The sequence below is a fragment of the Hyaena hyaena genome, unplaced genomic scaffold (assembly GCF_003009895.1).
Source record: "Hyaena hyaena isolate Hyena2069 unplaced genomic scaffold, ASM300989v1 scaffold_156, whole genome shotgun sequence".
In the NCBI taxonomy this organism is placed as follows: domain Eukaryota; kingdom Metazoa; phylum Chordata; class Mammalia; order Carnivora; family Hyaenidae; genus Hyaena; species Hyaena hyaena.
Window position 1 is genome coordinate 1901117 of NW_024080788.1, and position 13500 is coordinate 1914616.

The window sequence follows — 13500 nt, forward strand, 5'->3', positions numbered from 1 at the left end:
TCTTATCTTACATATCCTGAACTCTGCATTTACAAGAGAAAAGTAAGCCAGAAAATCTCTCATAAAAATCAATAGCCTGTTCCTGTCACTTAATCTCTCATAAAAATCAATAGCCTGTTCCTGTCACTTACGCCTCCTCTCTGCAGTGTGCCTTGAAGTCTCTTCTACTCTTCAAAGAAAGAAATTTCCTTGGTTCAGCCCTACACTCTGTTACATCACACTATTATTCTTAGTTTGTCTTTGTGCTGTCTCATGGTAACTCCATTAACCATAAATTTCAAAATCATTGGAATATTTATATTCCTCATTATTAAAAAATGTTTGCTCTTATTTTATTACAGTAAGCCATAGGCTGTTAGAAACCTCTTGCATTTGAATTTTAAGTTATTTTAGTTATTTTCCCCTTCAGTTATATATTGACATATATAATACATCAATTGTAGAGCATTCCAAATCTCCAACAAAAAGTGAAGAAGGAATAGGAGAGCTTAAGGAAATAACTTTAATACATAAATATGTTTTGAAGATTTTTAAATCATTAGTGAAAAAATAAATGTATATAAAGATATAACCTATTCTCTCAGTTTGCTTTGAACATTACCTTTACAGGCTGCTTCCTTTTTTGTTTTTTAACTTTTTTTTTAAACGTTTATTCATTTTTGAAAGACAGAGTGTGAACAGGGGAGGGGCAGAGAGAGAGGGAGACACAGCATCTGGGCTGTGATGAAGCAGCTCTAGGCTCTGAGCTGTCAGCACAGAGCCTGACACGGTGCTCGAGCCCACGAACTGTGAGATTATGACCTAAGCAGAAGTTGGACACTTAACTGCCTGAGCCACCCAGGTGTCCCTACAGGCCTTTTTCAAGTGTGAAGGACCTTATTATACAATACACACTTTCTCTGCTGCATTTGGGCAGCAAAGATGGCTAGCTTTAAATACTTCTAGACAAACCGGTACCTTCAGGAAGATCCAACTTAAATTTGAATTGTTTTTAACTGTCCACACTCAATATTTATATTCACTTCTCTTTGCTGTCCTTTTACTCTTCTTTCTCTAGTCCTCCCCCTCCTCCTCCTCTTTCCTACTTCCAGTATGAGACTGAGTTTCAGCTTGGCATTGTTTTGGATTAGGGCTTAGCATCATTGAACGACTATAAATCCCCACGACAGGAGTAGCTTGTTCTGTTTCTGTACATACTAGGTTTGGGATAAGAGACTTAAGCTTGTTAACCAGGAAGCTCGTTTATTCTGAGGAGGAAAACCAATATTTACACTGAAATATCTTTAGTGCTATTTTAAGGGAAAAGAGACTGCCATCTTGTGTACACAGTGTTTATTGCACACAAAAGTGGACCCGTTCAAAGTTTAGTTCTCCTCCTCTCTACTTAATTACATTAAAGACTTAAATTACATTAAAGGCTAAATAATCACACAAAATGTTGAAGTACTCATCATTGACATGACTCCAAAAAAATAAAATAAATAAAATACAGTATAGCATTGGGGCATGTATTCCTTTAGTACATAAGAGAATATTTTACATACCATCTAATTCCTCTTTTGGAGACAATTTGATCCTAAGGTTCAGAAATTATTAATAATCCTTAGGACTAGACTATTCTAGAATTTTTAAAGCGTAGAATTTATAGTTATAAAATAAAAGAATTAATGTTAAAAAATAAATGCTGAGGTTAGTGCTATCTGATAAAATGCATACGGACAAAAGATTACTCTTGATGTTAATAAAAATAAAACCTGAATTTTATTTTAGGGCTAAACATACCCTACTTCCTTCTCCCATATTTATTTGCCCTGTTTTCATTTCATTGACACCATCAAAAATGTTTTAATGAGGGTCATGGCTTAGTTAATAACAGCAAAGCACAAATTGCTAGAAAATGCTTAAGAACCAGTGTGCAGTAGAGATGCCTTAATTTTGAATAGAACTGCAGGCTTCACGACAATTTGATAAGTGTTAGTGCCATCTTGTGGTTGAATGCAATATTGCAACAAAGCAGCACTATCAGGTGAATTTATTAATTTTCTGGGTTTCTTTCAACCAACGAACTAAATATATATATTTGGAAATAATTTTAATACATAAATAAAATACATGTTATATATTGTATAATATATTATATATAATATATGTATAAAACCTGGTTGTAACTAGACAAGATTAACCGCATGTTAGGAGCTTGGGAGTGTTATTAAAATGAAATCATTTGAGTGCACTGGAGATTCCATTACAGTAAAATAAATTCCGAAACATGTGAGAAATTTCTTATCTATGAAATATAATAAAGTACTATTTCCCAAAGACAGATCAGGGGTTATGAGACTGAAAAATGCACTCAAGAAAAATAGGCCCCACGGTCAAAGAAGCCTGGGAAAAACACCACATGTCATATTCCCTTCTTGAAGACTCCTGGTGCACATTCACTCATTTAAAGGCTATAGAAAATGTATCTACTTAATTTTGTTCTAAACCTGCATTATGATTGAACACAAAATTCTTTTTTAAAAAAGCATACAATGCCTATTAATAATCAATAAGCCATAACTTGCTTAAATAAGGTTAGAAAAACACTTTCTCATATAGAAGGTACAAAATTTTGTGTTAGATACAAAAATAAACTTGGAAAATACAGTGAAAGTGAATTAAAGATTGTATCTGTTGGCTTTGTATACTGCTGACTCTTTCAAGTTTTTGTAAACTAGGTTAAATAATGGCTTTGGAATATAATATAATATGGGAGTCCTATTCTGAGATGTTGAAGCAATCACAACTGCTCAGATGAAGTCAAAATAGACTGAAGTGTGTTATAATCTTTCCAGAAGACAGTAGGAAATATTTATTAGATGGAAATTAGCACATTTTGCCTAACCATTTTATTTTTAGAAATTTACCTAGAGGATATAGTAGGAAGTGTTCAAAGATGGATATAAACTCAAGGTTACTCATTACAGCCTTAGTTGTACTTTTAAACTGTAAGTAACCTCTTTATATAAAGTCATAATTCAGGTAAATTAGTGTTCATACATTTATCTAATTGGATTATACCCTATTATATATGGCTATGTATATTTAAAGTAATTGATATGAAAATCCAGTGTATTCAGAAGTTTACCTACCAGTTATTGAGCATCAAGTACGTTTGAGACAATAACATCGTATTTCATTCATGTAAACTTATATACCTATGTGCTTGTACAGATATGGTCAATAAAACAATTTTATTTGAAGAATATTTCTTAAAAAGAATGCTAGATACAGATCTTTTACTGAACCTAAATTAAAAAACAAAAAAACAATGTTGTTATCACAAGGTAAAAGTCTTCAACTGTTAAGGACTAAGTCACAAAGGTTCTCTTTGTTGAGAACTTGAAAACAATTAGAAATTCCTTAAAGAAACAGGACTATTAAAAAATACTAAATTTTAATAGTAGCATCAGAAGATTCTAAGTGATGGTTGGAAAGAGAAATGCAGCAAATTTCACCTGGGGAGTCAAAGCAGAGAATGTCAGATGACATTCATGAGTGTGCATCTGAATTTGTTTTCCGTGTTCAGTGGAATTTGCTAAACACATTTGCTATCTCCAAACCAGGTCACCCTGTGGCCAAAGCCACATGTTTATGAAATATTTTGCCATCACATCATGTTTTCAGAGTCCCTAAAAACAGCCTCTCTCTGTTTTACCAATCCCTATGATACCTTTCAAAAATCTGTCCCTAATCCCTAACTTAACCTGTAGACCTACTTTTATTGGCTGGATTGTTATTTCCTCAGGTCACTGGATATGTACTGCCTCAAGTGGCAAAATAGATAGGACACCAAGCATGAAAAATGTGTTTGGAGTTGGCTTAGACTTTACACAGCTGTTCTATGCTGTAGTTTCTTCAAATGTAACCTCAAGATAGCACTAGAATTTATCTCACAGGCTTGTTGGCAGTTACATTATATCTGTTATAGTAAGTGATCAGTGCATGTTCCCTTGCGTGACCGGATAGCTGGAACATGCTGAGGGGCCCAAAATGGAGTTGGAGAAATGGCAAGTCCTGTCTACCATGTTACAGATTTTGGATTTTATTGTAGGTGTAGTTGAAAGCTGTTGAGATGTGTTAATGCAAAGAAGGGGAAAGATTAAATTTGTATTTTTAAAAGCTCTGCCTATCATTTAGTGAATTAATGAAGGGGGGACATCAAAGACGTGAAGAGCCCAATTAGGAGGCTATTATTAACAGTAGTACAGCAAAGAAGTCATGGTAGCTTAACTAGATTGGAGGCAGAGAAGTTAGAACATGTGTGTTTTGGGGTTAATTGGAATTGGTGGTGTACTGGATGCAACGCATGGAGAAGAAGGAAGTATTGCGAAAAATTTCCAGGTGTCTTTCATGAGCAACTATCAAATGATGAAGTCATTTACTGACCAAACAAAGCCTGAGGGAGGAGCAGTTAGCAGGAGAGAGGATCAAGACTTAAGTTTTGGACATTGTTGACAATGGAATGTCTATCCGATATCCAAGTGGAAGCAACAAGTCAAGAGGAACAGAGGTCTACCACTGACACTATTACGTCAGTGATTCATTCAGTTAGTCACCAGGTGTTTATTGAGGACCAAAAATATGTCTGATTCTGTACTAAATGCTGGCAATTTAAAACAAAACAAAACAGTGATCCAAATGGCTCTGATATTATGGAGCTTATTATATTTTAGCAGGTAGCAATAGTGAGAGATGAATTTCAAATCATGAGGACATGACTGACAAATTTCATGTAGGTACATGGATTTTAGTATCCCTCCAAGTGTGTGCTGCAAAACTCCCAATCTCCAGGGTCCTCAGCCCATATTAGGAACCACTGTGTTAAAAATAGCAATTTTATTTTTTTTTTAATTTTTTAAAATTTATTTCAGAGAGAGATGGCATGAGCAAGGGAAGGTCAGAGAGAGAGGGAGACACAGAATCTGAAATAGGCTCCAGGCTCTGAGCTAGCTGTCAGCACAGAGCCTGACATGGGGCTCGAACCCACAAACTGAGAGATCATGACCTGAGCCAAAGTCAGACGCTTAACCGACTGAGCCACCCAGGCGCCACCAAAAAAATAGCAATTTTAAACTTACTGGTTGCACTGACTCCCCTAAAGAATGCATTATAACAAGTGACCATACAGTAGCCTGCATTTACATTTATAAATAATTTTAAAGTTTGTATCATTATGATAAAATCAAACTGTCGAAATGGGAATCTCACAGTGGGAAATTGGGATCATTATTTTATTATACCCAAGTCTAGACATACAAAAAGCTGGGCATTAAATTTACTTCAGGAGTATGGAGAGTTTTGAAAAAAAAAAAAAAGATTAAATAAGAAAAGCCAAATCCTATAAGTCTGTCCTTATATTTAATTTAGCACAGATCTTTATGTGTCATTGCAGTGAGGGGAGGTGTCAAGAAGAAATGCAGATAGTAAGCTTAAGGATATCGGCACAATTGTGATGTCTAACGTCTATATCATGCTTCACAGTTTACTAAGCCCCACTTACATTTTTCTTTAAATCATATAGACCAAAGCTATCAATTGTAGCTTCAGTTTAGACAAAACAGAAAGAATTAAACAAAATCTTATTATAAAGGGGCCGGGCCATGTATAAGGAATTATTTCCTGAGGATGAAGACTGTCACACTGGAATGATTCCTTTGGGGATGTCTCTGACTCACCTTCTCTTAGGAATCCTATCTAATAATAGCATAGACTCATTAGATCGATTGGCCACATTCGTCAATCACAATGAGAAACGGTATGAAATGTATGGAAGCATGACAAAGCCCTCCCGCTTCCATGTGTAGTTGAAAAAGCATAGGTATTAGAGTCAAACAAGCTTGGATGGAATTTTATCTTCACCTCCTGTTAGCTCTGTATCCATGAGCAACTTCCTTGACAGCTCTGATTTTCTTTATCATCACAGGGAGCTTGGGAGGTGTGAAGGGTTAATATGAAGTTTGCAGATGACTTATTAAAAAGTTGTCCCCTTCCCCCAATGCCTTACTCAGAGACCTCCATCCTATACTAGCATTCTAAAATTGTAACTTCTGAGCAAGAGAGAATATGGGACCAATGATGAAATTAGAGCCCAGTTTGAGACTCACCTTCCCTTAAGTCCATGATACGAGTATAAAGTTTGAGCAGCATATGTAACTCTAAAATTAGTCAATCTGGTCAAGATCATGCATCATCTTTTTGTAGTTGGCCAGATGATACCAAGAGAAATGTCAGATTAATCTCTGTCATTTGTATGAATTAAATTTACATATGCAGCATGCAATAGAGGTTTTTAAATACCAGGACAAGGTTACCATATTAAGATCAGTAAAATAAAATAATAATAATTAATATTTTTACTGCTTAGATTTAATAATTAGTATTATATACTGTCCCAGCAAAATTTAAGGAAAATTTTAGGAAAAAACACTTAACCTTTATTTTCCCACATGATAAGCTTTCTTTAACGTTTATTCCTTTAAACACTTCCTGATGTTTAAACAAGCTATTCTCTTGCTTCCAGTGAAAAGCATGATTAACATGACTCAATCTATATCTCTTTAACAGGGACAAGTGATCCATACGTGAAGTTTAAAATTGGAGGAAAAGAAGTTTTTAGAAGTAAAATAATACACAAGAACCTCAATCCCATATGGGAGGAGAAAGCTTGCATTCTTGTTGAGCATCTTAGGGAGCCATTGTATATAAAGGTGAGCCAGTTATTTGTTTTCCCCTGGTGGAATGACATAAAACTCCCTGTTTAATGGTTTTCTACCATGTCTCCCTGTCTGATGAGATTTTTCATGAGAGATAAATTCTGCTGTGTGCCACTCTAACCTGTGGATGGTGTGACAAAAAGGAGTTAGAGGGGAGGAGAAGCTTGGGAGCACTTTTCTTCAGGAAAGTTCTATTGCCACTCGCTTAGCAGAATTATGGAGTCCATCTTCTCCTGTTGGGTGAAGTTAACTGATTTAGCATACTCTGGGAATATGTACACACGAATCTCCATAAACTAGCAACTAGGAAAGCTTACACAGAACCTAGCCTTTTTGTTCAAGAATTATATCAGGGGGTCTACCATTACAGGTTGTGAACAAAATATTTTCCTTGGAAGATGAGAAGGGTAAAGATAGAAGGGTGGCAGTGGGGATGGGAATTCCTATCTCTATTGTATTACCAAAAATGGGGGGAAAAAAGTCTTTCCTCTCACTTGATGTAGTTTGTTTTGTTTTGCTTTTTATAGAACTTAAGGAGATTCTTTGTTTTATTTTCCTACCTAACTTCTTTTTAATCCGTATCTCCAGATACGTTTTCTGTATCTAATTCCTATCTTTGTAGACACACTTTGTGGCTCCTGTGTCCTATCCATTCAGTGACCAAACCTTTTTCTGTTTTTACCATAATAACTACATGTTGCAACTGGCACATGAGCCAAAACTCTCATGGAATCACTCTATGAGCAATCTCTGGGTATCCTCATTTCCCTCAACTCTTCATTTATATTGCCTCCAGTTGTTTCTCTTCTCCACAGAAAGGGGAAAACCTTAATCAAGCTTTTATTAAAATCAGCAGAACTGAGTCATCTGAAGGTAGTGAGTTACCACAGCGGACTGTCAGTCAGATACAGATCCAACTCCTTATTCCACTCTTTCCCCTTCTCACTACTGTACTTGATTAGTCTTAAAATAATCATAGCAGGACAGTTTATAAGATCAGCGAGAAGAGAATCTCCTAGGTACATAGTTAGTAAATTTCTAGAAGTCATTATAGGAGATTAGGTCCATATTTGCATAAGAAATAGTCTCAGAATGCCTGGATGGCTCAGTTAAGTGACCAGCTCTTGATTTCAGCTCGGCCATGATCTCATGGTTTGGTTCATGGGTTTTTGGGCCCCACATTGGGCTCTGTGGTGATAGTGTGGAGCATGTTTGGAAGTCTCTCTCTCTCTTCCTCTCTCTCTTTGCCCTTTCAGCACTCTCTCTCTCAAAATAAATAAATAAACTTTAAAAAAATGAATTAAAATATAGTCTCAAGTGGACATTGGCAAAGCAAATCAATTAGAATTCATGAACTGTGTTTATAACATGTAATGCGTGATGGCACAAGAATTATTAATGTGGCAATATTCATGACCAGCCCTCCTCCCACCAAAGGGAAGATCTTCAGAGTTGGAGATGTTTTTCTTCCCTGCTCCACACTTCTAGAGAGAAAGAAATATCTACATGAGAAAAAAATATCCACACGAGGAAGTACCTTTATAATAAAGAACTGAGACAGACATTGCAAAAGGAATTAAAAAACTATATAAATGGGATGTAAAGGAAATTTTCTTTCTAGGGAGGTTTGGAAAAGATGAGTTGGGGCAGCTGCGGCCATGGGGACGATAGACAGGAGAGGAAAGCAGGGGTTAATAAGGATTGTACTGGACCATTTGGATCTTGTTTAAGGTCCGTTATGAGAAAATCATGGAAGGAACAGGATTTATTTTTAATTACTTTTACTGTGGATCTGTTTCTTTAATGGGATGTTACTCCGCAACAGAACCATGTGGCTCTCCAGTCTTTCAAAAGATTAAGAAATAAACTTCTCAAAATTACATTAGATATTGGTTAGGTTTTTTTTGTTATTCTCGTGTGCTTAAGAATGAATATTCATCTCTGTAGAAATCTAAATGTCAAAATGGATATTGGAAAAGGCGTATCACAGGAGGCTCAAAAATAAACAAAAATCTGTAGTACCCAGAAAAAACCATGGTGGCACAGTTTTTTGTCTTGGTTTGGGAGAGAATATGTCCACACATAGACTTGTGTCAGTGGAAACAGTGACATGGCACGGAGGCCCAAAGCCTTGGTTAACATCACCCTCTAAGCCAAAAGCTAGGAGAGAGACTCCAAATATTGTTTTTGTTTTTTTGTTTGCTTACCCCTGTAAGTTTTCAAAGTATTACGTCATGTAGCCACAACTTAACTTCTACCATACAGAAAAAGATGCATAGTGAATTGTAGAATATTTGTCACTTTTGTACATTCCTACATAAGAAAAATGATTAAGTAAAAATCACACTGGCCTTTCATGTAGAAACATAAGATGACAATATTTTTATGTAATGCTTTATGCTTTTAAATATGCTTTTGTATTTTTCATTTGATTTTCATTTTGTATGAAATGCATAGAACTTTTTTTGAAAAACGTCTCTATCTTTTAGCTTTCTTTTTTCACTCTTTATGTTATCTACTTTTTGCCTAACCTTGCACACACAGAGACCTAAATCAAATACACTGGTAGAAAAATTTAGGAATTTCATGAACATTGCATTATTTTCATTGTCTCTTTGTATCCTTGTGTGATTGACTGACTTGATTTTAATATGATTCCCATATCCTATATACTGGGAGATTTATCCTCTCAGAAAGATTTCTTAGGGGCTAACCAATTCTGTACTGACAGGCAATATGAAAATACATCCATGTACTAGATGGTTAGAAAATATTGTCTACAACCCTCCCACCTATAGTTAAAGGAAAAAGAAGCTTATATGTACCCTGTAATCTGATTTCTATCAATGTAAAGATTACCCAGGGAAACAAAATTCACTTCAGAGCCAAGATTATAAAATCACATTAAAGTTGCAGTGTTCATACTATTTCTAGCAAAACCAGATTTTTTTCCCAAACGAATCTTGGAACTGTCATTTAAAAAAAATTAGACACAAAATAAATAATAGCATACATTCCAATTGGTTGGAATTCCTATGGCTTTTAATTTTAATAAGAATATTCCTTCAGTTCCAAAAGACTTTACAGTAAGGGCAGATAAAAACAATTCTATAGGAATGGACTTGAAATATACTTAGAAGGTCGTAGTAGAAGCTGGGGGTTTAAATGAGACAAGAGCCACTGGAGCCTGCTTGGTTGCCACGGGGATGCATGCCCAGGCTCACATCTTAGATAATAGGGTAAATTCAGCATCCATTTCAGCTGGATTGAATTAAATTCTCGATTTTCATTTCACTGACACTGTTATCCAAGTTACACAGTGAACATGCAGAGTTACAGTGGAAAAGAGAAAAGTAGTATAAAGGGGAAGTGTTCATATAAATTGCTACTTGTTTGGCCTAATCATAGGCTAGAAATCTGGGTGTTAGATTGGAGTGCTTTTCTAAATAATCGAAAAATTTTGATAATTAGGAAGGTGATTCTGTTTGAGATCAGATTACTGTGTCTACCAAAATTGACAATTCCTTAAATAACTCATATCTCTCTGGGTTTAAGATTTAAAACTGACAGGGTGCCTGGGTGGCTCAGTCGGTTAAACATCTGACTTCAGCTCAGGTCATGATCTCACAATTTGTGAGTTCAAGCCTCTCATCAGGCTCTGTGCTGACAGCTCGAGAACCTGGAGCCTGCTTTGGATTTTGTGTCTCCCTCTCTCTTGGTCCCTCCCCCCCCCACTCTCTCTAAAAAATAAATAAGCATTAAAAATTTTTTTAAAAAGATTTAAAATGGAAACTTTTAAAACATGGTTCAAGTTAAGGACCACATTGCTATCTTATACAAAATTATTTCTCAGTAGGTTTGAAGGGCCCTAAAATAATGTCATATACCAATGATCATCAACCCTGGCCATACATCAGAATTATCTATGAAGTTTTTTTGTTTTTGTTTTTTTTTTGTTTTTGTTGTGTGTGTGTGTGTGTGTGTGTGTGTGTGTTTTAAGAATCTAGGTGTTCAAGTGTATTCCCTAAAGACTTTGATTTAGGGCTTCTCTGGTTGAGTCCAATCTTCTTTACTTTTAAAACACAGTAGGTTCTTCTGATGTGCTGCTTGGGTAGGGAGCCACTTTTCTAGACTTTTAAATGGAAACACCTGAGGAATCAGAAGAAAATGTTTCCAGCCCTAAACCACACAGCATCCAAACCAAATTATCCCAAAGTTAGATGCTCATATCATCTTAGATGTTTTGTCTTATATGGTTCAAAAATACTTCCTAAATGCATGAATCAAGAATCTCAACTATGTTAGCAACAACAACAAAAGTCAATAATAGCAAGACAACACAAGGAAACAAAAAACTTGACTGTACTTGCTTTTGGTTTATAGGCAAAGAACATAGGAGGTTATTGAGTTTCAGGAAGATAGAATCTGTAGTCAAATCTTCACTGTAATAACTACCATTTCTTGAGCACCATGCTAGGCACAAGGCCTACTTTATCTCATGTAATCCTTACAATACCTGACAAGTAACTATCCTCATCCCCATTATACAGGTGAGTGAGACTTAGAGAGATTCAGGGTTTCCTATTGTCCATCTAGTAATTACGCAACATAATTTGTATTTTCTTTTTTTTTTAATAGTTTATCGTCAAGTTGGTTTACATATAACACCCAGTGCTCATCCCAACAAGTGCCCTCCTCCATGCCCATCACTCCCTTTCCCCTCTCCCCCACCCCCCTCAGCCCTCAGTTCTCAGTATTCAAGAGTCTCTCATGGTTTGCCTCCCTCTCTCTCCCCAACTATTTTTCCCCTTCCTCTCCCACTTTGTCCTCTGTTAACTTCCTCCTAATCCTCCTATACATGCAAACATATGGTATTTGTCCTTCTCTGCCTGACTTATTTCACTCAGCATAACACCCTCAAGGTCCATCCATGTTGCTACACATGGTCAGATTTCATTCTTTCTCATTGTCATGTACTTTCCATTGTGTAAATATACCACATCTTCTTGATCTATTCGTCAGTTGATGGACACTTAGGTTCTTTTCATGTTTTGGCTATTGTTGAGAGTGCTGCTATGAACATTGGGGTATAATAGGAACTTGTATTTTCTAGTAAAGATGACTAATTGCAGTGACCCCCATTAGATTTTCTGTTTTGTTTGTTTGTTTGTTTGTTTTATAATGTCAAAACTATGATTTTGAGTTTAATTATTCTTATTTTGAAGCTGCCTGGGAATGAAAATGAGTCATGGACATATTTTCTGCATAGAATCTTAGATCTTGGGTCACATTACATGATCTGGGTCCCATTCCATATCCTGTTTCCATTATGCATCTTTATTCAAAGGCTACTCTCTCTGATTGTCCTCTGAAACATTTTATAAATAGCAGTTCCCATCACTCTCATGCCCTGAGTTATTTTTCCCCATGGCACTTATCACTACCTGTCATGCATTCATTTATTGTCTGCAGCTCCCCTATATGTAAGCCTCAAGAAATCAGACTTTGTTCTGTTCACTGCTTTATTTCCAGTGCCTAAAACAACACTTGACACGTTGTAGATGCTAAACAAATATTTCTCAAGTAACTGAATGAATAAATATATGAATCATTTGAACTGGCAATTGAAAACTCCACTGAAGTCATAATTACCTATGGGCATTCCAGTCATTTGAGCTAACAAATTCCCATTTGTAGAAGCTGAGTTTTCTGTTACTGATATCCAAAGGCATTTTAGTTGGTGTACTCCCTGATGCAGTTTTTCAGGGAAGACAATTAAATCAAGATGCTGAATAAATTCATTTATTAGAATAAAACTTTTTTTGTTCTAAACTCATATAAGAATGAAGAGAGGTGTTATGGAAACCAAGCAAGTTTTATCTATATTATCTAAGGTTTCCACCTCTCCCAGGAGAGGCTGTGTGAAGGCAAGCATCCCATCTCAACTGTTCACATGTGAATTCACAGTGCTTCCCTTGCAGTGGGTACCCAACTTGTGGTTGTTAAATTTAAATGCGTTCTATTCTAAACAGAACATCATGCACAACTGAATTTGAATCTGACCTCTTCCAAGCCCCGAGCTTTGGGGGGAAGTAACATAAACTTTTTAAGCTTTGGATTCCTTATCTGAAAAATGGAAACAATGCCCTGTTCACTGAGTTGTATAAGACATGACTTTAAAAATATCCATAATGTGTTTGATAGATAACTGTGCCTAATGGATAGTAAATATTGAATAAACATTAATCAGTCTTCACTGTGCTTGTTGTTATTGCAATGAGAGTACCTTTTCTTTTTTTTTTTTTAAGTTTATTTATTTGGGGGGGAGGGACAGAGAGAGAGAGAGAGAGAGAGAGAGAGAAAATCCCCAGCAGGCTCCATGCTCAGCACAGAACGCGACATGGGGCTCAATCTCATGACCCTGAGATCATGACCGTGAGATCATGCATGACCTGAGTGGATATCAAGAGTTGAACACTTAACTTACTGAGCCACCCAGATGCCCCAACAGTGAAAGTACCTTTTCCTATTTTATCTCTTCTCTATGTCCTTTATTTCTGAAACTCCCCCCTGCAGCAGTGCCCCTTTTGACAAGTAGTTTATAGAGCTTGGAACCAAGTAGCATAGCTCATAATTTCACTAATGAATGGATTCTGGGGGTTCCATTCTTTCCCATGGTTATGCCTTTGCTAATGAGTAGGAAAGCACTAAAGTAAGCACCTAGCATTAGGACTTGAGGAAA

General features: G+C 36.1%; 1 protein-coding gene across 1 annotated transcript in view; it reads left to right on the top strand.

The window, feature by feature from the left end:
- The window catches only part of MCTP1 (multiple C2 and transmembrane domain containing 1), a 517686-nt gene that overhangs the window by 269867 nt on the left and 234319 nt on the right, over nt 1–13500 (top strand). The window contains exon 3 of the mRNA XM_039239406.1: nt 6610–6752. Within this exon, the coding sequence (XP_039095337.1) occupies nt 6610–6752 (143 nt within the window). The remainder of the gene's footprint in view (nt 1–6609; nt 6753–13500) is intronic.